We start from the raw sequence: 27,562 nt of genomic DNA, 5'->3' as shown, positions 1-27,562 counted from the left end.
TTTTAATGATTGTAAGATTCATTTTGACAAATTCGACAGTAATATTTTCATTTTATCATTCTAAAAAAATTTGCAACTTACGATTTCAATAGAGTCTTTCGCTATCTATATTATATTTCTAAATAATTGTTATAATAATCGTGCGTTTATGTGTAAAATATATTTATATTAACGCGATTTGATGAAAAATGATTTGGTTACTTTTTAAAAGCTGCAGTAAAAACAAAAAAAGTAAGACGATACAATCTGATGAAAATTATATGAAGGTAAATAATTCAAAAGAAATTATTAAAGAACTTCTACCCAAATTGGACGTTTTTAACGATTTGGAAGCATGCAATCATAAGGTATTTGTTACGGACAAACATTTCACATATCTTTCGATTTTTGATCCTTACAATGAATTTAAAGAGTTAACTCCAGAAATAACTGTGACTGAACAAGTGGTTATTGAAAATGACATTGTAGTAATAAACGAGAATGGTAATTTAGAAGCTAATACAGAAGATTCTATGGTTATTAGTAATAGATTTAGTAGAGTTACGGAAAAACATTTAAAGATGCTACAATGTCCATTTACTTGGGATTTTGAACCTGAAGTGTGGAATAAAAACATCGTTAATCGAATTGAAAAAAAATATGGCAAATACAATATGAATATTTCCTCAGCCATATTTTCATTTGAAAAGTAAATATATTTTTGATTTTGTTTTTATTTTATAGAATAATCTAGTGTATGCTAAATAGCCCATCAAGTTCAATTTATCTTATTATTTCTTGATATATATATATATATATATATATATATATATATATGTAATATGTATTAGTTTTAAGAATACAACATTGATCAATGTATTTATTTTTTTAAATGATTTAGCTTACTTATCCGTTTCTAAATTATTAAAATTATATTTCATATTAATCCCTATAAAACCTATATTTTTTTAGTAGATATTATAAGAAATGTTTTGCTTATTAATTGTTACATATTGATAATAATGCAAAAATTAAGTATTTCAGAAATTCAGAGGGAAGTCATTAATTTTTAAAAGTTTGCATTATTTATTATTTTGACTGTTCTGTTTACACTTTGGAGAGTTTATCATTCTCACCTATAGATGATGTGAAAACTGGCAACCATTAAAATTGCGAACAATGTCAACTAGAGTAGTTGTAAAGATTGGCTACAAAATTTTTTTTTTTTAAATTTAATCATCTATAATGATTTTTGAATTAAATATCACAACATACCACCACCACCACGCCAAATTGTATATCCAGCCCGATATTTTTAAAATTATTATTCAACTTAAAGCTATAGATACATAGTGACGCTATTTTTATAAAAATTAAAATACAAATTATATACATGGATTTTTTTCAGGTACATAAGCAATCTTATAACCAGTTGTGGACTATTTCGAGCAAACCAAGTAGACAAAGCACACGATAGATTAATAAATATTTGGGAATGGCTTGATAAATTAGACGATAAAAATGAACCGATTTATTTGGCAATTAGAGATGGATTGAAGCATATCGTTATGTCAACATTGTGTCATATATTATTTACTGTGAATAGAGTGAAATGTCAACAGGTAAGCTAAAATAACCAAATATTCATAGAAAAAACATAGCTTATAATTATTATGATGTAGGTAACACGTGCCTAATATTATAAGTATATACTTGAAACGTTTTGTATTCAACAGAGTAATTAGCAATTACAATATTATCATCCACAAAATACCTTAATAAAAAACTATACCTGTACTAATAGTTTTTAATAACAGTATTCAAGTGTTCTCGGAATACCTTTATATTTTATGGTGGTAATTTTTCATACGAGTAGGTATTCGGAGAATACCTATACTTCTGTCTAGAATTTTAGCATACATAGAAAAGATACCTACACTATGTTCATTCAAAACTACCTACTTGAGATTAATATTAACGAAATGCATCGATTATACATCCACCAATAAAAAATAAATAAATATTAGATGTAGGAATATTTAAACTAATATTGTATAATATAGACTTTTTTAAATATACTTTTTATAAAGATGGGTAACCTAACCTATATAGCTATATCTACCTAGTATAAACTATTTCAGAATTAAAAAAGATATTAATTTAATGATAATTAATTTTTAACTCTCGGACACATCATAGTCGGAAATATGATGTGGTACCTTAGTAGTAAGTGTAAAGTATACCAACCTAATATCTTGATTTATATGGATCCAATATTTCAGTTTAATCAGTTATTAGTATAATGATATACAGATATACATATTATTTTATTGTATCAATATTGACGATCAGTGGCTCAAGATTTATCATAGCTGCCAATATCGTGTATTACCATCAGCTATCTAGTTGACCTGGAATTATGAAGTACCTATAATTAGGTCAATGGCAGGTTCAGGATCTGTATACAGAGGGAGAACTTGAATTAAAATATTTTTTTAATGCTGATTTTTAATAATTTACGAAAATTTAAGTCATTTTTTTTTTTGTTAACGGAGGGGAGGCTTGCTCCCAGTACTCCTTTCTGGATCCACCCTTGAGTGTGGTATACGTATACCATAAACTATAAAGTACCTACCTAATATTATTACGCATATCTAAATTGAAATTCATATTATATTGTCAATATCGTGAATATGTATATTGTATATATTATGATTATGATATGTGAAATATACACTTTAAAAAAATAATAATATTTTTTATGAATTTGAATTTTTTATTATTTGAATAACACAATACAATACAAACAAAATATTTAAAGAAATAATAAAAATTACCTAGCACCATTATATAGCACCAAGCTATAGGCTTGTGGCGGTGTAAAGAGTAACAGTGCATAATATATATGATTTAATTAATTAATTTAACAAATAATAACAAACACTGTAAAATTATTAAGAGATACTAAAAGTATACATTTTTCTTATAGTAGACATTGCCTTAGTTCACTAAATAAAACATTATTTATACATTTTTTTATGTTGATTTTATCATTAAAAATATTATTTTTTTCACATCAATTGGCAAAGTGTTAAAAATGACAGGACCCAGATAATTAATAAACTTTTGACCAAAACTTGTATTAGTAAATAACATTTTAATATTACATAATCTATCTTCCTCACTAGGCTTTCCATCCTCTTTAATAAAGAAAAAGTTTGATTTTTGATGTACAAACATTAGTGCATTATACATAAATATAAACTTTTTAATATTTTTTCGAAAAAAGGTGGGAACACGCGGAACACCTGTAACTTTATTCCTAATATTACAATAGGTCTAATTATTTGTTTCAGTTATTTGAAATGATAACAAGATTTCACAGTTTAAATTCAAAATCAAGAGCTGCAATTAATGCTTTACATGCTGCATTTTGTTTAGAAATTGGTGGCAAATCGTTGCAAAATATTGTTGAGTATGCGAAAACAGCATGTGAGTTAGATCCAGACACACTTCAATGGAAATATTATCTTTCAATAGCTATGACTGCTCAAAGACAATATTTGAATACCAATATATCGTGCCCAACTGAAGATGAGTTTGATTATATACAGCAAGCAATTATCTTATCAAATGAACCAAATCCATATTTTAACTTCCACAGAATGAATTTGATGACGAATAAAATACTCTATCATTATCATCAAGATAATAATTTAAGTAAAAGTAACAAAAATGAAAATACATTGGAAAAAACCAAAAAAGACTTTCTCAATATAATAGAATTAATCAAGTCAGTGATCAAATCAAAGTTAATCATTATTTTATTTTGATTTTATAAAAATATTTTAAACATCTATATTTTTGATTTATCAGAGATATCATAAGCATGGAACCGGAAGATCCTCATTTAGTAGTTAAATGCGCAAAATCTCTTATGACTCTGCCATATTTAACCCAAGACGAAATGTTCCTCATCAAACAAATAATAACAATAGCAGTAAATATGGCTTTTCATGACTATACGGTGATCAGAGCGATTCAGAAAAGTATTGCAATTTTCAGAGAATTGATCTATACTTATATAGAAATGGTATGAATGATTTATTATTTAAAACTTCACTATTATAAAACTTCTTTTGGTAATAAGTTAATAATTAATGACAAATACGTATAGTAGGTTAACTACTATCTTTGCTAAAATTTAAAAAATCACACATTATATCATGTATAAATGTAGGTACTATATAATTATTGTTCTGAAAATGTATGAAGATATCAATGAAAGTTCAATGGTATAAAAATAGATACATGAATCATGGTATATTAATAATTGTATAAATAGCTGAAAATTTGTCTTAATATTTTGAATGATACGAAAATAATTAAAATTGTAATATTATATTGATTATTTTATGTTTAAATATTCAATTTTGTCGGAATTTAATCTTCAAATGGTTTAAAAAACTTGAGCATATTATTATGTATCTTTGATATTTTTAAATTTCTTTAAGAACAACCAACGAAATATTTTTACATTAATTTTCACACCTAAGAGATTTTTAGTCTGAAATTAAAAGCGCTATGAATTTTTAACAACTAAAAAACGTACTTAGGTAATGTACAAAATTATAATATAATATATTGGTTATTATGTGACAATTTATTTAATTAATTTTAGTATTTTTAAATTTACTTCTCCCCAATACATTTTCAACGTTTTTGACCGTCTACATTTTGTATCAAAATGTATAGAATAAAAACTAAAACATGTTGAAAATTTAAATTCTAGTTGCCGACTAATTAAAAAAAACAATACTTACAAAAATTATTTTTAAAAAATGCTAATAAAAATATTTGGTGAAAATATCAAATATCTAAGCCTCAAAGGACTGCGATCTGTATTTTTAGTTAAAAATTAAAAAACATATATACATAGAGTACGAACCTCTGACAAGGTCAAAGCATTATTCTGCTGTAGAATAATAATTATCTTCAAAGTTAGAGCAAAACAAAATTACATCATTCTTGATCATCATTCATATAAGTTATGTTCCAATCAGAATTTAAAATGTTAAATGTCATATTAAAATTAATTGAAAACTAAAATTTTGAGTAGAAAAACACAGATTTATCATTGATTCTAATTATATTTTTGCAAATGTTCCGCAATTGTATACCTATCACTAGTCTAAGACTTCTAAGATAAAATATCACGTTTAATATGGTATCGTATAATATATATTGATATTAGGCTGCTGTATTAGATTTCAAATTTTAATGCAATATGACGTACTGTAGAAATGTATAGTTAAATAATGTATATAATGTAATTTCTAGAACGAAAATGAAATTCAAATGAAAAATACCAGTACTGAAAATCAGTTAAAAGACGAAGAAAATGACTTATTAGAAAACGACTTAATACTTATTTTGGAAAATTACGAAAAAGGTGGTAAGCCGGTATTAGATTTAATTAATCTATTCGAAAAATATAACGGGAATTGTCGATGGAAAATAATGGCACAAATTTGTTCATACTCGATACTTTTCAAAGAATCTTCAAATCTTCTAGCTGGTGTAGAACAATTCATGATGTTAATTAACGACAAAAAAATTGCTAATAGCAATATTATTACGGTAAGAGATGAATACAATTTTATCGATTGTACCTACTTATTATTCTACTTAGTTTCAATTTAATACGATTTTGTCGCGACACGATATTTAATAATTATGAAAATGACTATTGAGTATTTAATATTCAATATCCATAAGTTGTATTTTTGTGTCCTTCTAATAAATTAAATAACTATACATTTTACTGAAATAAATCTAGTTATAATAGTTCTTCATAAACATAATATTTTTTCAGAAACATAGATCAATATTTATAAAGGATCATTCCAAGGTATTCAATCTTGCAGAATTGGTGTGTAATGAATTAAAATTGGCTATTACTATGGGTCGGGTCGAGAATCAAGAACAAATAGAATTATATTTAGATCAATTAACTAAAATTATGGATGTATGTCAACTCAAACCGAAAAAAGTCAACCCCAATTTTATATCTGAGATAATTGGATGTAGTGAGGAAGAAAACCAGAATGTTTCCAAACTCATTGACGAATTTAACCAAAAAATTGACTTGCAAGATAGCAAACAAATTGTTTTGAAAAATGCTATCAAAAAACGTCGGTTAAAACACACTCCCAACAGTCAACATACTCGAGTACCTAAATCTAAACCGAGAAGAAGGCATCATCGTTATGACTAATTTTATTTAACTATTTTATTTTAAAAGATTAATCAAAATATCTATATAAAATTACTTCTATCATACTTGTATTCGTATTATACATTTAATAACTAGAGTCAGTATAGTTTTTTTTTTTTTTTTTTTTTAAGAATTTAAATATATAAACAAATATTTTATTTCTGATTAAGCCGGTGTATTATTACATAATATGTATAGTAGGTAGATAAAATGATGCATAATTACTCATAAAATTCAATACCTATTTTTAAAAATAATATAGTATTTGTGGAATACTTTTAGCACAGATATTGGACATTATATGTTGACATTAGTACAAAAGTACCCAATCTACCAAAAAACTTACAAAATTCTATTTGTGATCTCAACATAATGCATAAATTAATTACAAAGATGATATTAAATAAATTATTTAAGATTACAAAAACCAAATTTTAAATTATTATAGATATTTATTTGATTGTTTACAATATTCTTCTCATAATGTTCATAAAAATTATTGTGAGATTGTAAATTTAAAAAAGTGGGCTAGTAGATAACGCTGACCAGTGACGTATACATGGTGAGAGGGTGAGATGGCATTTTTTGTTTTTGCTTACATTATGTTGGATGCGCTATAATGTAATATTTTATGATATTATTATATATTTGTATTTGTTAATCGGATATTTATCCTTCTACAATAAACTAACAAGGATGGTAGCCAAGAACATTTGAAATTTAGTGGTGCAAGTTTAAAAACGATCACACTATTTTTACATTTTAAATTAATTTTTAAGCGTAAAATTTGCAATTAATGCCAGATGGTTTCTCGTATTCAATCAAACTCTAGCCATCTTCTATTGCCAGTGACGGATTAACATGATATAGGCCAAGTAGACGGGCGCCTTAATTTTAAATCATATAAAGGACGCTGTCTACGACGTCAAGTACAAATGCAAAAAATACAAAGATAACGTTCCTTAGCTATAATTCTGAAATAATAATTTCTTCTTTTGATTTTGGTTATATTGACGCCATTTTATTATGAATTTTATATTTGTCCCATAGAGTAATAATTCTTTATATATCTATGCCATAGAGTTACTCTATATTACTCTAACTTTCGTTGATAAAGGACGATTTTTTTGTTCAACAAATCTGCAATTTCGTTTTCTAGTGTTTGAAGGTTTGAATTTGACTTGACGTGTACTTGTTTTCAATTTTGTGAATTTATTTATATACAGGGTGATTCTTTTAAGTGGGTACACTAATTATCTCAAAATATTTTTTTACATGGTTTTAAGTTGTTAAAAAACCAACGTTTTTATTAAAAAATTATATTTTTTATCCTAGTCATTTTTTAAGTTTTTTACTTTTTTGAATGACTACATAGAGTTTTAATTTCATATTCCAAAGCAGAATATTTTTCTAAATATTTTTCTTCATAAAAATCGAATTTAGGATGAGTAGTTTATGAGTAGTTTATGAGTTATATGTATTTAAAGTTTAGACAAGCGGAGTAGTGGACTAACATTTTGATGGGTAACCCCGTACCACTCCACTCTGCCAATCTAAACTAATAATACTTATAACTCAAAAACTACTAGCCCTAAATTCGATTTTTATGAATCAAAATACTTAGAAAAATATTCTGCTTTGGAATATGAAATTAAAACTCTATGTTGTCATTCAAAAAAGTAAAAACTTAAAAAATGATAAGGATAAAAAATATTTAAAAATATAATTTTTTAATAAAAACGTTGGTTTTTTAACAACTTGAAACCATGTAAAAAAAATATTTTGAAAAAAGTAAATACTTTTCGGGATAATTAGTGTACCCACTTAAAAGAATTACCCTGTATATTATAATATATTTGTTTCATTTTTTTAAAGCAAGTTTAACTATTTCTTAATATTTATATTACAATTACTGTGGAATGCAATAATGCATTAGGATTAGAAAATCAACAAGTTATTTATAAACACTGTAAAATTATTGCTTTGAAATGTTGAATATTTTGTTTGAATTGGGCCTGGTTATAGATTTTGCATTTTAAGGTATTTGCAAAAAGTAGTTATTTTGCTATTTATATACATTTTATGCTTTTTTTGACATAATTCATTATTACATTATTTTCAAAATCATTTAAATATTGATTTAATTTTTTAGTTGTATTCAAATGTAGAAAAGATGGCGAAATTAACTAACTAATTTACAAAAAATTAATTTTAAATTTTATTCTTATATAATATCACTAAGTAATAGGTATAATAAAATATTTTATACATAAATGTATTATTATCGTTACAAAATTAAATGAATTATTTGAAATTGAATAGGTAATTTAACTTAGCACTAAACTGCTATTAAAATAGTTGTTTTATATTTTGTTTATATAATTATAATTCATAATAATTTTTCAATACATTTTAATATTTTATTCATATTGTTTCAACTATAATTATTAATTTTATTTAATATTTATTAGGACTTTCAACTTTGGTATACTTTATTGTGTCTTAATGTTTAAATCAAAATTAAGAGGAGTTGAATATAGAAAACGAGCATTAGAACAAACTAAAACCATTGAAAAATCAAAAAGTTATAAAGCAAACTAAAAAAATAGATTCTATAAAACTACATCAACCCGATTAAATGTATTATCTCTTTTAAACATAATAGAAAAATTACTTCAAAGTTTAAATTATTCTGATATAATAACTGAATTTGCTACCATGAAGTCCAGAAAGACAAAAATGTTCCTTAATTTTTTATCATTGGTAAATTTTTTTTTAAAAATAAAATTCTAAATAGGTATCTAATTACCAATTATTTTTCTGAATTTTATATAATTATTTATTTGATTAAATGATGTTACAAAAAAAAAAATTGCAAATAAGTTATATAATAAGTTTTTAATAAGTATATTAGGGTTAAATATCCTTGTTACTTATTGATAAACCTATTTTTATTTTTAAGGGTGTTATTTTTATACGGGCCAATAGGGGCGCCAAATCTCTTAATCCAACACTGTCTATTGTACCTAACTACAGGCTTTTCAAGTGTGAAACATAAAATCGTCAGGGCTGATAGCTCACAACATGAATAATCAAACTCTGAAGGTATTAAATCGATATCGTTGTTCTAAGATTTTTAATTAATTTATAAAAGTGAAATTTGCGTAATTGCTAGTTGATTCCACTACGTAATCTGTAAAATTCCACCCGTCCGCTCAGTGACTACGGGGTCTTTGATCCTTATACATAAAACTACCATAGCTTATACAGCTTATAGTCCAGAGGAAATTCCAGTACAAAATAGTCACCACCTAAAATAAGTGACAATCGGAGTAACCTTTTTAAAAACATATTCAAGGGTGATAATCAGATGGGTGGCAATTATATACCAGTGGAGTGCCCAGAAATTTTCAAAGGGGGGAGGAGAATGTTATAAATAACAATACATTTTACAGTAACTTTTTGCTATAACAACTAATAATTAATAAAAAAGTATTAAGAGGATGCCATACCCACATGTGTTGTCTCCTACTTATAAATGCGTAACATGGCAAATTTTACGCTTAACAATTCCAATTTAATTCCGTTAGTTTAAAATTTATAGTGAATTGACCTTTTATAAAAATTAAAAGTAGCATTATTATCTAGGTTATGACGGAGGCTTTTTATTATATTTTAATTTTAAAACGAATTATGAATATTTAAAAAAAATTGTAACTTGCTTTAAAATTAAGTACCTACCTAATGATTAAGTAATGATTTTAAACAGCGCTTATAACAACTAATAAGTTGTTTTCTGTAAGACATTAAATTAAATGATTTTGTATTCTTAGTTTTAAAAATATTATTTTTTTATTATAAATAATAAAATAATACATATTATGTTAAAATAATTAGTATTTTTATATTATAAAAAAAATTAAGGGATATAACCCCTAACCCCCCTCCCCTTGAGCACGCCACTGGTTCTTACACAATTCAAACAAGTTAAAATGTCGGTACCCTAGTGATAATACTTCTGTTATATTATGGGTTAGTAATTTATGTTTATTATTCTATGTCTTAAATATTAAATTTGCTCAAACTGATTATCATGTCTAAAAGTAGTAGTTATATTCTTTATTTATATTTATATGTATTGTAGGTATGTATATTATATATCACTAGTATGTACACAAAAGATAAAGTTTAACTGCAAGGTCATATTAATTCAAAAAATAAAAATAAAAATATTAGTGGAAGAACTCACATCTTTCGAGATTTTTTAATCCATTGCCAAACAACACATGTGATATGCAGCTATATCCTATATAGTTTAAATATGACAGACAATGGACAGTATATATAGTGTATTATGAAAATAAAATGATGACGTTGCTACCCAAGTAAAAAAGTTTAGTCGATTAGACGATACACGTTACGTCGCTACACATTACTTATTAGTAGGTATAGATACTCTACGCCTGCATGTACGATACTCACTTACCTAAACATAACGAAGAAGCTTTATCTTATTGCTAACTAAATCAATTGAAAAACAATAAAATGGCACCTAAAAAAAATAAGAAAAGTAATAAGTTGGCTCGAATGAGCGACGAGGAAAAGCTGCGATACCTACAACACCGGGCAGCTATAGAAGAAGAAACGAAACGACGGAAAGAACAATTAGTTGCCACGTACTTAAAGGTATTTAAGCCAGGAGTTTAGCTACTTTTTTATAAACGTGTATTTTTCTAAAATTTGTGTAATAGAGCAAATTGAAAAAAGAAGAAGCGTTTACTCGACTAAATACTGCCAAACTGAACCAGCAATGGCGACACAACTTACGACAAATCAAGTGCAAGGAACTCAAAGACGAAATGATGGTAGGTACTATTTTAAATATAACGCTGTAACTTTTATATTTTTTGTAACTATTAGGCATCAAATTTGATTGTCAATAGTTAATAGTTAATTGATTTTTATATTTTAATAATTTTTTTAATTAAATTTATATTTTAAAAACAATTAGTAAAAAATTTACCCACTTTTAGAAAAATGTTAATAATCCCTACTAATTATTTATTAATTAGAACTAAAATAACTTGAGTTATTAAGTTTTAACCATTTTGACACAAAAATAACAACCACTCATGTGCTCATCTAAATTTCCCTATTATAGATCTGCAATTACTTTTTCACGTTAATGGAATAAGCTTATGTTTAGTACCTATAATAGTGTAGTACAACTGTAGTACAAAATAAAATGTTCGAATGACTTATTGTTTTTTTATCGTATATATAGTATGTGTTGAAAATTTGTCATTAAAAACTGGGGTGGTCATTCATTCAGGAACCACTGACACCAGCTGATGCTTGACCTCAGAACACGTTAGTGACTGAAGCCAAACACCGAGCCACCCGGCAACCACTATTGGATTGTTGTCATTAACAATTTTCTACATTTTCAAATACAGTAAAAATTAAATTACAAAATATTCATAAAGTTTTTGACGTTTATATAAATAATCTGGTGAATTTCCTATTGGTCTGAACTTTAATCGCACTGTGGGAAATAAATAATAAATATCTGTACTTAATGTGTTAGAAATTACCATTGTATTTCATATAGTTACAAAAATTTTTTTCAAATTTAGAACTACAATTATTAGTTTATTAGTTCAATTGATTTTTTCCTTACTTTTATTTTTCAATTCTATGAAAAAATGTTTAGACAGAGTAATTTTTTTTTTTAAAACAATTATAAATTATAACTGTTTAAATGAAAATTGTTATTAAGTATATGCTTTACAAATTTTTGGACTGCTATGTTTGTTATCTTCTGCGATATGAATTGATTGTAGCTTTTTTTTTAAACTTGAAATAAAATATTACTTACTTATTTATCGTTTGGTTTTATGTGTAGACGATGGAAAACCGATTCCAAATCTTATTAGACTGCAAAAACGACCACATAGACATGTTATTGAGAGATTTGGAAGACGCTGAGGAACAAAATCTAAAACAATATGGAGCACATGCTGAAATTGTATCTCAATTCTTGAGTAAGTTAGTGGAGTCACTGGGGGGGGAGCTTGGGAATTTTCCACAGTCTAACATTTACATTAACCTTAATAGTTAGCACATTTAAAAATTATGAAAAGTCTTATTTTTAATTTTTTTGGACATTGTCATGGTATTGATATTTTTTTATAACAGACAAGACCTATACACTAAATATAACATACATAATAAATATCGTAAAGCTTTTTGTTCGATATTATTTTCTATTCTGGTTAACTCCTCGACTCCCGAGTAGTATCTTGTACTTTAGGTCATTCAAAATTTTTTAACGGAATATCAACATTATATTATTTTATATTTTATATTGTGATATCCAATAAATGAAAACATATAAGCGTACTTGCTACTAAGGTACAATATAATTATTCTGTGGAAGTTCATTTGACATCAAAATTTCTTATATTTAATACTCTAAAATACGGTGTGTAACTGGAATGGTAATTTTATATTTCTTAATTTGTTTGAGTTCTTTTGTCATACGTTCGTTGTTTTATTACCTTCTAATAATATATTATCTAATCATCTCTGAAGTTTATGTAAGGGATATTTTTAAAATTGCACTATTATATTGTACCCACTTTTCAAATTTGTATTGCTTTAATAGGTATCCATGAGAAATCTTTAGAAGAACTCCACGCTCGCTACGAACACAAAAAGCGGTTGTTGTTAGATGAGTTGAAACATAACTTTAAGTGGATGAGAGATATATTCAGTAGAGACGATGAGCGCTTAGCCCTTATGTCCATTATTTTCGAGGCACGTAATGACGACGACATACAACAAACTCACATAAATTTCGAAGATTCGATTGCTGTATTAAACAACGAGGTTGGTACCTTTAATATAGTATACCCTAATATTTTATAGCCATGCATACTTATGTTTCGTTTAAATTTAGATTATATTGCATATTGTGTGCTACACGTATGGAAAAAAAAATAATACTTTTAAATGTATGACTTAATAACAAATAACAATTCATCATAATTGTGACCTGTGGATGTCTGTTGTTTGAATTTAGATGCTTTTCGAGAAAGACAGGTTCACAAAAATACGTTTCACAGAGATACAAACGACCATGAAAAAATTGCAAAAAGTCCTAGATAACTACAGAAATGAAACCGAGTCGAAAAAGAATCATTATAATTATTTAAAAATGCGAGACGAAGCCAACACGGCGTCTATCGAAGAGAACAACAAACGAATTCACGAATATTCTGTACGTCCGTTATACACTTATATAATATAATAATAGATAGCATTAGCATACACCATAAATATAATTCATAACAAATACAATGGATACTTAAAATTACAATCAACAAACAATGCAGTGTTGAGATTTTCCTAAGTATAGTATAGTCCTCATTTATCTTTATTAATTTATACATTTTTGTACTTAACTAATAAAAATATAATCATTTAATCATTTAATCATTAATATGGCACTTATAGGCTATAGCTAATATGTAGGTAGCAAGTACAAAGAAGCTATTTACATAAAAACACAATTAATTTTTTTTAATAATATTGTATGTAACAACGGCAATTTTGTATTTTTTTTTTTTTTAACTTATAACAACATTTCTGCATCTAAAAGTGAACTGTTTTTATTGTATTTCTTTTTTCATACAAATCCATGATTTCATATTATGCAATGCAATATACTTTTGATTTTCTAAATACTTTTAGTTAAAAATTAATCAAAATAAATTGTTTGTAAAATTGGTGTATATTGTATATTTTTATTAGATAGATTCGTAGACAATATGTTGGTAGTTGGTACTTACTCGTAGTACCTATGTGATACGTCATTATATAATATAGTAATATAGTAGGGAATAACTACTGGCATATAGTGGCATACGTATACTCAATACTGATTAAACTAATTATATGTATAGGAAGAGATCAAAATGCTAACACAGTTGTGTGCCAAACGTGAAGCTCAGTATATACAACGAGAAAATGAATTGAAGCAGGACCGTGAAGACCTCATAAAACGAGGTTTCGTGGCACAAAATCAACTAAACATTAATCGAAACGAGTATAAAAATAAACTTGAAGCAATGACGAAAGTGTACAAAAACGTTATAGACGTAAGAATGAATAAGTTTATGCCTAGGAACAATATTATTGTTCCATTTAAAAATAAAAATATTTGTTTATGTTGATGTTACATTTAGAAATTAACAAGTATTACAACAAAGGGCGAGAGAATAATTAAAACAGCAGAAAATTGTGCCAAACTAATGAATGACGATGATAATAACATAGTTTTTCACGATGAAGACAACGACAAAGGAGTACGTACCTATGCATTATTATAATATTATAGAGTATAGTAAGTACAATACATAATATATTCCTATATGCCAGTGGTGGCAAATTATTTTGAACGCTACGTCCCAAAAATTACCTTTTTTTCGAGCGTACAATGAAAAATATTATATATCATATTATAGCCAATATGTTTATTAAATAAAAACATTTAAATTTTTTGCGTGCCCTCGAAATCTTTTCACGTGCCACCTTGGGCACGCATGCCATTGATTTGTCATATCTGCTTCTTATAGGTTATAAGAATACCTAAACAATATAATATATAGTAGTTAAATACACACAATACATATTAGGTACCTACAATATTTATTGATACCTGTATTATATATTTATAATATTTAAATGTTATTAATTTATCATACCAGATGGTTTTTTTATTACAAAACACAATAAAAATATAAATCTAATTCAAATTTGGTTTTTGAAAAAAAATTAGTTTTATATAATTTTAAATAGATACTCAACTATAAGAACATACATAGTTGTACAATAGGTTTTGAAATAAATTATAATATTGACGTCACTTAACAAAGATGTATTTATTTTACAAATATATATATATATATACATAATATAGCAGTGCTAATAATAGAGAACTTAATGAATTTATAAATTATAAGAAAACATTTACTAATGTAAAATTAAAACTAATATTCTAGAAAAAAGAAAACAATTTATAACTTATTTACTTTTAATACCTTATGTGAATAAAAAAACTATACGTCATGTAGTTACAAATTGTTTTAACAATCAGCAGCAATGACAGTTGTACTTAATAAATCATAATATTAAATAATTAATAATTAATAATAGAGTTCGTTTTAGGAATTCGATAAAATGTCGAAATTCTGGAAGCGTTACGCTCGTGTGGATGTGCAATGTCAAGAGCTAGACGTCAGACGAACAAAAGCAGCACAGGAGAATAAGGACCTGAAAGCCGCTCTGACCTACTACTTAAAGACTATTGCCCGGCCAGCGTCGGTACAAAGAGACATAAAAGACGGCGGGATACAGTTAAATTTGCTTCCAGTCAAAGCTGGATGAAAATAATATTATGAAATGTATCAATAAGTCTTCGACTACCTGTATAATATTAGATAATACTACATTAGAAATCATAATGTATTATTGTATCATACACATGTAATATTATATATACCTATATATAATATAAATATACCTATATTTTTAGGATGAATACGCGACAAAATAGATCATTGGGTGTGGGGTGGTACGATCGAGATCGTTTTTGTTTGTGGTTTTTAAGTTGGTAGGATTGAAACACGTGTTTGTATATGTGTGGCAAGGATATGTCGCTAAAAATCCCTGGTGACCCATCCGGGAGCTATAGCAACTACGGCCGGTACGTACGTTCAGTGCATTTTCGCAGATTGAGCGTATGACTGCACCTCACCAAGCCGCATATACTATTATATTTGAATATGTAGTAGATAGCCAACCGATTATTTTTCACATTTTAGATTCTTATATTTTTTTTTTATGGTTAGGTTAGGTTTGGTATGGTTAGGTTAGGTTACAATGTTTAATATCATATTGTTTTTATAAGTCAAAACGACACATTTTAAGAATAAACAAATTCCCAAGTGTTCAATATTCCTTAGTGATTTCAGATAGAAAATTAAAGTTACATGACAAGTAATTTTTTAGTGGGAGAGAGAGGGTTCGAAAAGAAAGAATTATTTTTTAAATACCTGCCCATGACATTAGGAAAAAATTAATAAAAGACTTCTGGAAATGGAATACCGACTATTTAAGCAAAATCAGTTTTCAAAAAAGTTGATTTTGTTTATTTGTTTTAATTCAAAAAGAAATAATCAAGCGACATAAGCTATTGTTTTGACTTTTTTTTTTAAATGTAGATACAATATTAATCATGCGTATTTTACGTACTGTATGTTGAATACAAAATAAGTGCAAAATTGACAAAAAGTTCACAGATTTCTAAAGGTATTATAATTATGTAGGTACTTAAGTATATTCAGGGGCGTAGCCGGGGGGGGGGGGCAAATGGGCCATGCACCCCCTCATGGACCGTATCATATAATATATATAAAATAATCGTAAATTCATTAACTTTGGCTATGTACCGGATGGGAGTTAAAACTTAAAAAAATGTAATGTTTATTGTTTATCAAAACACCATAGATTGATAAGCGCGTAATTATCATCAATATTTTCCAAATATTTAGAAAATTAAAAACATTGTTATTTGAATGTTATTCATTTAATCTTTTGCTCCCCCCCCCCCTTGTAAAAATCCTAGCTACCCACTGGCCACTGGGTATATTATGTATTCAGAGTAAATTTTAAGGGAGGGCACCAGTAGGTACGTATTTGTTGTATTTTTTCCGGTGGTGGCACACTTTAGACGTGGAAATATTATCAGATACTATGAACAAGAATACATTTTTTCTTTGTAAATATTTATCTCAAAATGATTGTACATTTCATTTTTTTTTTTTTCGTTCGCATATACACACATTTTTTTTCTACCTATGTTTTTTCATTTTAAATAAATAAAAATAAATATTATTAACTAAGTATCTGATTACAAAATATTAGTTAGTTTATTTTTACTAATACAATATTATACACAAGTTTACACAGCCGACGACTTACGAAATCACTTCTAAGGCTGGCTGTAATATTGATGTATTTGTTATAATCACGAAGATGTTCGTTTTCATTACGGCAAAAGTGACCAAGTTAATGAAAACAATTAATCAATAAATCGTTAAAATAAATATGAACATTATTATATACATATATTTGCAATGTTTCTTTAGGTTTTTCAATAATTACCAGATTGCTTTACCATTCACTCAATTCACTGCAGGTTTCTATTGACTGTAGTTTAACTATGAAATTTAGCTTTGATTTATAATCTAGCTCTTAGAGGTGGTGGTGGTGGTGGGGGGGGGGGGGGGGTTAACAAACCAATTTTGGTTTATTCTTTTGTTTAATTCGAACCTTTTTTTTAATTATTATTTTTAACATTGTTTACCACTTATAATAATTTTTAATTTTACATTTTCTTAGTTCTATGGTTATACCCTGACTACCCTGTAGGCAGGGCTGGGCAAGATACTTCAAAAAAAGTATCTAAATACAAGATACAAGATACATTTATAACTAATATCTAAATACAAGATACAAAATACTATAATATTTTTTAAAGATACAAGATACATGTATCTGAGATACGTATAAGATACAATAGATACTTAATATATTTATTTATTTATTAATTTTCTCACGTTAAAATATTTTATCATACATAATTTATATTATACTATAGCTTTTAAATATATAATAATACATAATATAGATCATTAACAATATAATTTCAAATGACATTAGCTTAAAACGATACGCTTAAAATAATAGTACTAATAATAGACAAACGAAATAATAGGTAAAAAAAAATGTACAGTCTATAAAAAAAAAAAATACGTAGGTACACAATAGATAACGTTATGAAAAAAAATATCTTTATAAATTAGCAATGTTTACTTATTATTTATTAAATTTTTAAATGTAGGTGATTTGTATAAATATTTAATTATATTATTTATATCCCATGTTTTGAAATAAATTCCTGGTTACCTTTTAAAGAGACTAATTTTTTGAAAGTTTCATCTGACATACTAGATCTACATGGAGAATGTATAAGCCCAGCAAAAGAAAATAGTCGTTCAACAGCTGCTGAAGAAGTTAGGCTTGTATTATATTTTATAAATATTTTTTTTATTTGTGGATAATTATCTAAGCAACTAAGTGATTTATTTTTATCATTCAAAAAACTTATAAATTTAAGTTCGTTACTTGACTGTTGTCTGAACTGGTCTGGTTCAGAAGAAAAAATAATAAAAGATTCTGACTCTGACTCTTCACCTGATTAGAATTCAATTTCTGAACTACTTTGTTTTGCACTACAATCAATTTCATTAATACATAAATTTTGAATTCTTTTTTTCTCTTGATCAGTTGTTATTTCTATTGCATTATTTTGGTTATCCATGTTTTTGATAATATTATAATTATAATAGATATTTAGATATTAAATTAATATTTACAAATATTAAAATAATGCACAAAATTAAATTTTTCGTCTCTTTGACAGAGCTAACTAGTAAAGTACCTAGTAAATACACAAACATAATACGCACGAAACAGCAACAGAGAATATGAACCGACAGTTGTCAGTCGGCGACCGGTGATCAACGAAGTATTATCGTTAGACACCAATGTTACTTTAATCTAATCTTAAAACATATTATTACTTATTGGGCAATTAGGAAAATTGTTATATAAATAAAATATAAAACATATTTTTTGAATGGTATCTAGTATCTTAATCATAAAAAGATACTAGATACAAGTCAATAGAGTATTTAAATGCCCGATAGAAGATACATTCAAATTATGTATCTCGATACAGGATACAAGATACAATTGTATCTAAGATACGTATCTTAAATACTAGTATCTAAGATACTGCCCAGCCCTGCCTGTAGGTAGGTATGTTATTTAAATACCAATAAATAATAATATAATGTATAGCATGGCGTGAGCAGACTTTGTTTGCAGGGTATGCGGCTGATAAAATATGCCCCTCTCCCACGGATATAAATTACCCTAAAATTGATGTGCATAACATTTCATCTTATACTTCTGGTTACCTACTAATTTTTATTGGAATAAAAATAGGTTTTTCGTCTTTTTTAAAATAAATGTATTATAATTTTTTAAACTTAATGAGAAGCATTTTTTTTACAAGCATGTTTATTGAGATGAAAATGTACATTATACATAATTGTTATAACTCAAGCCTTCTCTTTCCTATAGTATAAAGACCTTAAATTCTTCAATCACATCCTCTGTGTCAATTTCATTAGAAATTTTTTATTCTATGGATATCAACATTAATGCATCCAGGCGCTTTGGAATCAACTTGATTACAAACGCTAAGTAAAGATATTTTTATCAGTGTTCTCTATGTATACATTGTATACGGGGTGATTCACAAAGCATGCTCAACCCCATTTTTTCTTTAATAATGAAGTTATCCAAAATCTGATTTTTGGGATCGTTAAATATGATCAAGGGAATGTCTTGTGGCGATACAAACTTTTGTCTTTCAAATGAGAACCCCAATTCATTACTATAAATTATTTAGTGGATAATTGTTTTGAGAATTTTGATGTGTTGAAATCAAAATCCTAATAAATAGTTTTTAAGTTATTTAACTTTGTGTTCTTAGGATAAAAGGTCCATGGTTTAGAATTATAAGATATGTGGTCTATGGTGAATTTGAAAATATTAGTTAATAATATTAATCTATCAACATAAATAATTTGTAAAAAGGACCTAAGTATCATAAATATTACTTCTAATAGTACGTGTATTTCATACTTTTGTAAAATGATTATTAAGGATTATTTTCATTACTACAAACATTTTGATAACTAGGAAACTACTCATTCGAATTTTGATTTTAATACATCAGAATTCTCAAAAAAATGATCCACTAAATAATTTACAATAAAAAGGGGGGTTCTCATTTGAAAAACAAAAGTTTGTATCGTCACAGAACACTCCTTAAGAGGTACAAAAATAACCTAACCTAACCCTGTATATACCTGGACATATAGGTAGGTACTAAAGATTTACAATTGGAAGAATACCAGATCTATAATGATTATTAATTTAAGTAAACAATTGTAGATAATTTGGTGCAGTGTTTGTACTTTGTACCTAGGTACTTGTTATGCCTTATTATATAGTTTTATTATTTAATTAAATCATTTATAAAATTTCTTATACAGTTACCTTGGTTATCTATACGACGTATTTAGATTATAAGCACACGACGTTCATAGCCTGAAAACGTGTTTTTGTTTATACATTTTGATTTGTGGTTATTATAGATATCTGTAATACAATTTTTCTTCCTTTGTTCGTGACTAAAATGAACAGTAGCGCGATCGTCGACGCCAACAGCAAACGGTTGACGAACTTACCTGTAAAGCTGGCGGTAATATTGATACAGTCGTTCTTCCTGACGATGTTCGTTTTCATCACGGTGGTGTTCGGCTGTTACCTGCACTTTCGGTACAAGTCCACTTCAACGGCGGTGCAACCTATTTCAGATGACTTCTCGTCCTACGACGACACGCAGGACTCAAGTTTTCGCGCCTCGGTGCCGGTAGCTCAGCAAGTCAACTGCACCACCCGAGAGTACTGTAAGGCCGTGTCCAAGGAACTGTTCTCTCTAGAGAAAATGGGCTACGTGGACAAGACCAGCCGCTTCTCCAAGCTGCTGTCCCTGGATCTCGGTGGCACCCAGGACGTGCACTACGTGTTTATCAACACCACGCACATACCGTGGAAAGTGGCCTGTTCGCTAGAGTCGGCCTTAGGTGCTGTTGGACCCGTCGGCCGCGTAAATGTGTTCGTCGTCAGTGGAATGGAATTCGATCGAATCGATAACAAGGTCGGCGTGACGCAGCCGGTAAGTGATTTCGCAATATGAATTTAATATTATGATATAAACATTAATCTGCACTATAGAGCCGAATTATCAGATTTAAATTATCTTAAGACAACTTATCAAAAATATGTAAATTTTCATTTGCAGAAGCCAGAAGCACGGCTTGATCCTTCAGGAATATCATATAATAATTAAAACAAAAAATGTATTATTTTATTACATGGTACATACTATCTTATTTATGCTTTAAAGAGATAAAATATAAGTATATAGAAGGATGAAGGATACGTTATATTGTTATATATTATATTTATTAACATACAATTACTGTATAGATACATAATATTATAAATTATAATGTTAATGCCCAAATTTATTTTGACTATACACTTACTTATTAAATAACACTTCTATAATAGATACATTATATTATATAAATGTACATTATAATTTTAATTTGTTTTCTTTTGCTTTACTCCAGTGGTTGAATTGGAAAAAAAAAGATGGACTCTAAATAAAGTTGAACAATTAAGTAAATAAATTTAATAGTGGGTGGTTCCATTTTCCTCCAAAATCGAATTACCGTTTTCCTCCACAAAAATAAGGTTGATTTCCATTTTTTTCCAAATTATTTTCGATTAAAGTTATGTCTATTTTCTTCCAATACTCTAGCAAATATTTTAGTTGTAGTATTATGTTCCGTTTTAAAAAGATAAAGTAAGGCAGCTAGGATCACATTTTGCGCTTATCGGTTGATGATTATTGATTACATTCTGCTATCTATATCAGCTATCGATTAAGCCTAATAAAGATACGTACATATTATAACATATAACATACAGGCATATACATATATACTTATATATTATGTTAAATTGTGTATCAGTTATTAACGATTATTATATTATTACACCATTGAGTGAGACAAACGAGACAAACACACGAATGTATACGATATACGAGTACTCGCATCAATAAGACTATATTTTTAGTAGCGAACTGTACGTCGACTAGTGTCTATAGTGTTGGATGTGTTTATAGTTCTTATTGTGGTTCTATCGAATTGTAATTTAAACATGTCTGAAAAAGCTACGTTTATTGATTTATTTGTATTAAACTATTAAACATAATACTTGACAAATACATTTTTTTTGGCTATGCATAAGTTATTTGTATTTAACTATTTTGTTATTTTATTTATTGAAGGAAAATGGTCAAGAATTATTTTTTATTTTTTTGGAGGAAAATGGACAGAATCTCGTTTTTGGAGGAAAATGATGGCTACGGTCTTAATAGTAACCCTATTCCTTGATGAATATAATAAAGGGGTATGCTATAATTTGAAGAAAAATGAAGAGAAGCTCAGTCCCTCTGCGTCCTCCCCCAATTCAACCACTGCTTTACTCCTAAATCACGTTAACATGCTCGACGACATAACCGAATTATGATGATAACTGAATATTGTTGAATTTATTATTTTTCTTCCTTTTAATAATATACGAGTATACATATACCATGCGGTTATAATATTTTGGTACTCGTTTATGTTGGTATCCTTCTGTTCTAATAACAATAAATACTACTACCACAGGTGTCGCTGTTGGCGATCCTAGTCGACCTGACGGCCAAGTACGGCAACCAACGGTTGAACGTGATGCACGTCAACCTGGGCGATGTGCTGGAGTTCTCGCCGTTCCAGAATATGGGCGTTAACAAGCGTCCCGCGGTCGCCAAGTTGGCTGTGGAGCTGATCCTGCTCTGGCAGTTTGGCGGCACTATTCTGGACGGCGACATGGTGGTGATTCAAGGGTCCGTGTACCGTGCGACCGGCACGGCTGTCGAGTACGGCAACTTGACCGTCAGCTCACCGGTCACCTGTCACCCGTTCGTGTACGACGCAATGCTGTGCACCAAGAGCTATGCGCTGCTTTACAGGCCGTTCATGGCCGACACCAGGCTGAAGATCTTTGACAAGGCCGTTGAATGGTCGGGACGCGGCGTCGGCGACGTCCGGCGTGTGGGCGACAGTGTGGTGTGTCGAGACGGCTTGGTCAGTGGCCACTGCTATTACGTTCAACGGGCCGACGTCGACATCATTCACCGCTACTGTACCGCTGTCTAACCTCACAGATGTGAACTGTACACATTTTTTTTTTATTAATCCTAAATCCATCGACGTAGGTCCAAGACGAATCGTTGTTGTGTTCGTCGTTCCAGAAAATTGGCCTCAACAATTGATCGGTAGGCGGGCTATCACCTTTACGCGTTTTTCTACACCACTTGAGTATATTTTTCAGAAATTATTGATAAAAGGTAGAAATATTTTTAGAATCTTTTTTTTGCCCGCGTACACGATAAGTAGTCCAAATAATGCTTTAATTTTAAATTTAAGTATCTTTTCTGTTGGGAAAGTAGGTAAAAAAATTAACGCAAAATAAGTTTTCGACAAAATCGATTTCGGTTTTCGGTGTAACTCTTAAAAGTCCATTTATTTTGGTTTTTATCAGTGCATTGGAAAAGTAAAATAATATAAATAAACCTTGTTAAAGTTGAACACAGTTATTTACTGGTACCTATAATATTGAGTATAAATGATGGAAATCCCTAACTCGTGGAAGTATATAATTTTTCAACAGCCTTGTCAAAGATCTTCAGCTGGGTGACCGCCACCGGTGAGCTGACGGTCAAGTTGCCGTACTCGACAGCCGTGTCAGTCTCACGGTACACGGACCCTTGAATCACTACCATGTCGCCAAACTGCCAGAGCAGGACCAGGAAGACCAGCTCCACAGCCAACTTGGCGACCGCGGGACGCTTGTTAAGGCCGATACCTATTCTGCAACGGCGAAAACTCCAGCACATCGTCCAGGTTGACGTGCATCACGTTCATAGATAATGTAAGTATACAATACTAAATTCGAAATTAAAATTGACATTATTATCCTATAATTTATATTGTATTATATATATATATATATATTTTTTTTTTTTGTAAGAAGAACCCGCGGCAACATAGGCCATTGGGTGTGGGGTTATTTTTGTATGTTTATTTATAGGTTTTTAAGTGGGTAGGGTTGTAACACGTGTTTGTGTATGTGTGTGGCAAGGATATGTTGCTAAAAACCCCGGGTGGTCACCCATCCGGGAGCTAGCAACTGCGGCCGGTACGTACGTACGCTCAGTGCGTTTCCGCAGATTGAGCGTACGACCGCGCCTCACCAAGCCACGTAAATATATTTATAATTTTCGTTTTTTTTACAATCATAGCTTTTGCTCAATCTGCGGAAACGCACTGATCGTACGACCGCGCCTCACCAAGCCACTATTATATTATTGTAAAGCCGCGCCCAAGTGTGCAATTCGTTCATTAGCGTAATTCTATTAAATTTCAGCAGGTGCAAAATTTTATCGGTCCAATAATCGTAATGATAAATTAAGTCATATTATTCATATTTAAAGCTAATTGCATTGCTCGCATGTACTATAGGTATCTTTTTATATTTGATAACAATATAACATAAACAAATATCAAAATCTGTATGTGCCTATATTTTAAATACTATGTGCTGTGTCTGTACTATATGATACATTATACATATAAAAATATAATATTCATATGAAATTAAATAAAGTGATTACAACATTTTTAAATAAGTTAAAAAAAAAATCAACAAATCAATGAAATTTAGTTGGTATTGTATTTCAATAGGTATAAAGTTCAGCATCTGCAGGTGCAAAAGCATATATTTTCACCTGCTACATAATACCAGGGGGTGCAAGTGCACCGTCGTACATCCCGTTAATTAGCCACTGACTTTGTTGCCTGTTAAAAAATCCAATTCTATATAATGATTCAACATTTGTGTTTAACTCGTCGTTTAATACCCAGCGTAGCTATGTAGTTATGTTTAAAACTGCCCGTAATAAATTCTCGAGGATTTACTCTATCACAATATCCATTTAAGAATTTTAATACGGTCATATAAAATACAGGACTACAATTATATCCAATCATAATATTTTATCACATTTACAGCTTTATAAAGGTGAAAAAAAATTTAAAATTAGTTATAACTTATTTCTAATTTCCGATTCATCTTTACTAAATTGTAAAACTAAAAACAACCACATAATAAACAAAAATATATTTGATACCTATTAATATATTATATCTATTATTTCTGTGAAAAAAAAAACTCAAATTTGCAGTAAAAAAATTAAAGGCGATTTATCGAGATAAAATAATATAGCCTAATAAATCCATAGGATATAGTGTAGCTTTATGATGGTAAAAATATTTTAAGATCGTTTAAGTAATTCCAGAGATTAAATCGAACAAACGGCAATAATAATATGAAAAATAATGATTGTAAAATAACTTATGGATAAGATAACATTAATAAATAACAATTTACATTTCCCCGGAGCACGTGCACCAGACAATCAACCGACTGCTATTATTATTATTATTTATTGATTAAACCTGTGACAACATAGGCCATCGCCTTTAGATGAAAATTATGGAAAAAACAAATAGTTATAACATAAGAAGTACTCTTAAACACAAGTTGAAAGTTACAATACGATTTATTATAGAAACACACAATAATATTTATATAAAATATAGATATACAATTTGCTCGTAAAATTGTATTGTTGCGATTTCAACCCATTGAAATCAAAATGTTGAAAAATCTTTTCCTATTGCATGAATTATTGATTAGAGGAACCCCTATATCATATTTAAAGTTCGTACATTGAGTAGTTTTTGAGATACAGCGATCAGTGAGTCAATGGTATTTGGATTTTATGTACCTATATATAGGTATATTATATTATTTTATTTATAATATATTTATTATTTTTTGGTTTTAAATATTTTAATATTTTAATTTTGTATTGTGATTCCATGCCAATAAAGTTAACAGTATAAAAACCAACACAAATATGATCATAATATCATAATAACATATTAGAGACAAAAAATTATAGTCTAATAATTAATCAAAATTATTTTATTTTTGATAGTAGTATTTAAATAAGCAAAAACTCAAAAATAAGAATATTATGTGACAAAACTCTGTCAAAATAAATTGATTTTTAGAGTTACGCCAAAAACCAAAATTGATTTGGTCGAAAACTGATTTTGTGTTGATTTTTGCGGACAAAAAAAATGTTAAAAATTAAAAAGAAAAAAAGCGGGAAAGTGGGTATCGCTCTGCTGTACATTTGTACATTAGGTGGTGGGGTGGACCTCTGACTAGGGTAGGTTAGATTTGAATGCAATAATAGGCATCATTGTATACGAAAAACGATTCTGAACGGAGATGATTAGTCAGTCTAGGATATATTATATTTAAATATTGTCATATATTCTATTTTGAAACAAATATTTTATTTTTCAATTAGGACGCATTTTGCATAAGGCATGGTTAATTAATTTTTCCAAAAACATTGCATGTAGTTATCATAATTCATAATACCTTATATTATCATAGATATACATATATCAGGTTTGAGGATAAATCGTTATCATTACGTGATTTCATAAAAATTTAAAACTCAAACGCTCAAAACATTTTTCCTATAATGACGCTTCAAATTTTCTTTATAGCTATTTGTAGCAAAACTTATGGAAAACTTAGTGTTGAATTTTATAACCTTAGATAAAAATACAAACAATATTATGAATTTTGAACTACAAAATAATTCGCAAATATTCATGGTTTTGACGAATTTTTGTCAATATTTGAAATTCAAATGCTAATAAAAATTTAATTTGCATTTCCGGTGGACATTTTTTTTGTGATAAAGATTGAAAAACTTGTAAGGAATCATATATTACATTTTTAAATCTTGGTTTAAAAAAGAAAATTTTTTATGAATTTTTAGCTTAAAATAATTTGTGAATTTTTGTGATTTTTAGGTATTTTGTCAAAATTCAAACTTTGAATGCTTATTAAAAAAAATTGTAACTATGAATTTATTTTATTTTTCAACTGCTATTGTAATAATATGTTAAGAGCCTTGTATTAAATTTTCAAGATTTTCTACCTAAAAAATTTTAATAAAAAAAAACTAATAATGATTGAAAATTTCATATACCTACCTATGAATAGTTCAACTTAAGTCAAAATTTTTTAAAAATTTCATGGTGGATAGAATATAAGTACTTATATAAACATTCGGTGAAAATTTCATGTATCAATGGTCATTCGTTTTAAAGTTACATCAAAAATCAAAATTGATTTTGTCGAAAACTGATTGTACGTAAAATTTCCTGTTTTTCCGTTAATTTTTAGTTTGTTTATCCCGATTATTTAGAAAAACATTAAGAATTTTTTACTTTTGATCCCCCAAAGTATCAACTACATTCACTTTCTAAT

General features: G+C 28.1%; 3 protein-coding genes across 4 annotated transcripts; all 3 read left to right on the top strand.

Moving 5' to 3' along the window:
• Positions 1-26: 26 nt before the first annotated feature.
• Positions 27-6,357, top strand: LOC107163258 (uncharacterized). Of its 2 annotated transcripts, XM_015510579.2 has the most exons (7): positions 208-347; positions 412-688; positions 1,388-1,601; positions 3,336-3,772; positions 3,856-4,072; positions 5,320-5,619; positions 5,855-6,357. In XM_015510579.2, exons 2-7 carry the CDS (start codon positions 513-515, stop codon positions 6,254-6,256), a joined length of 1,746 nt encoding a protein of 581 aa, XP_015366065.2. In that variant the 5' UTR covers positions 208-347; positions 412-512; the 3' UTR covers positions 6,257-6,357. The 2 variants fall into 2 exon arrangements, with proteins under 2 accessions (XP_015366064.2, XP_015366065.2); XM_015510578.2 differs by having other exon boundaries at positions 27-688.
• A 2,255-nt stretch (positions 6,358-8,612) lies between these two features.
• LOC149057228 (dynein regulatory complex subunit 2-like) lies at positions 8,613-17,239 on the top strand. The gene is made up of 8 exons (XM_089221784.1): positions 8,613-10,942; positions 11,008-11,121; positions 12,162-12,300; positions 12,924-13,147; positions 13,341-13,538; positions 14,224-14,418; positions 14,506-14,625; positions 15,488-17,239. The coding sequence occupies exons 1-8, from the start codon at positions 10,802-10,804 to the stop codon at positions 15,704-15,706; spliced, it is 1,350 nt and encodes a 449-aa protein (XP_089077910.1). The 5' UTR covers positions 8,613-10,801; the 3' UTR covers positions 15,707-17,239.
• Positions 17,240-18,943: 1,704 nt separating this feature from the next.
• On the top strand, positions 18,944-24,061 carry LOC149057227 (uncharacterized). Its single transcript, XM_089224671.1, has 2 exons — positions 18,944-21,197; positions 22,768-24,061. The coding sequence occupies exons 1-2, from the start codon at positions 20,655-20,657 to the stop codon at positions 23,296-23,298; spliced, it is 1,074 nt and encodes a 357-aa protein (XP_089080797.1). The 5' UTR covers positions 18,944-20,654; the 3' UTR covers positions 23,299-24,061.
• The last annotated feature ends 3,501 nt before the right edge of the window (positions 24,062-27,562 follow it).

The sequence above is a fragment of the Diuraphis noxia genome, unplaced genomic scaffold (genome assembly GCF_037042655.1).
Source record: "Diuraphis noxia isolate RWA-SAM2 unplaced genomic scaffold, SU_Dnox_SAM2 contig0003, whole genome shotgun sequence".
Taxonomy (NCBI): domain Eukaryota; kingdom Metazoa; phylum Arthropoda; class Insecta; order Hemiptera; family Aphididae; genus Diuraphis; species Diuraphis noxia.
This window is presented reverse-complemented; position numbering and strand designations above follow the sequence as displayed.

Bases quoted from the DNA above. Each gene is read 5' to 3' on its own strand.
- LOC107163258 (XM_015510578.2), top strand. From the start codon at position 189: ATGATTTGGTTACTTTTTAAAAGCTGCAGTAAAAACAAAAAAAGTAAG. The intron at 689-1,387 runs GTAAATATATTT...GATTTTTTTCAG, and splicing joins GCCATATTTTCATTTGAAAA to GTACATAAGCAATCTTATAA. The intron at 4,073-5,319 runs GTATGAATGATT...TGTAATTTCTAG, and splicing joins TCTATACTTATATAGAAATG to AACGAAAATGAAATTCAAAT.
- LOC149057228 (XM_089221784.1), top strand. From the start codon at position 10,802: ATGGCACCTAAAAAAAATAAGAAAAGTAATAAGTTGGCTCGAATGAGC. The intron at 13,539-14,223 runs GTACGTCCGTTA...TTATATGTATAG, and splicing joins AACGAATTCACGAATATTCT to GAAGAGATCAAAATGCTAAC. The intron at 14,419-14,505 runs GTAAGAATGAAT...TGTTACATTTAG, and splicing joins TGTACAAAAACGTTATAGAC to AAATTAACAAGTATTACAAC.
- LOC149057227 (XM_089224671.1), top strand. From the start codon at position 20,655: ATGAACAGTAGCGCGATCGTCGACGCCAACAGCAAACGGTTGACGAAC. The intron at 21,198-22,767 runs GTAAGTGATTTC...CTACTACCACAG, and splicing joins AGGTCGGCGTGACGCAGCCG to GTGTCGCTGTTGGCGATCCT.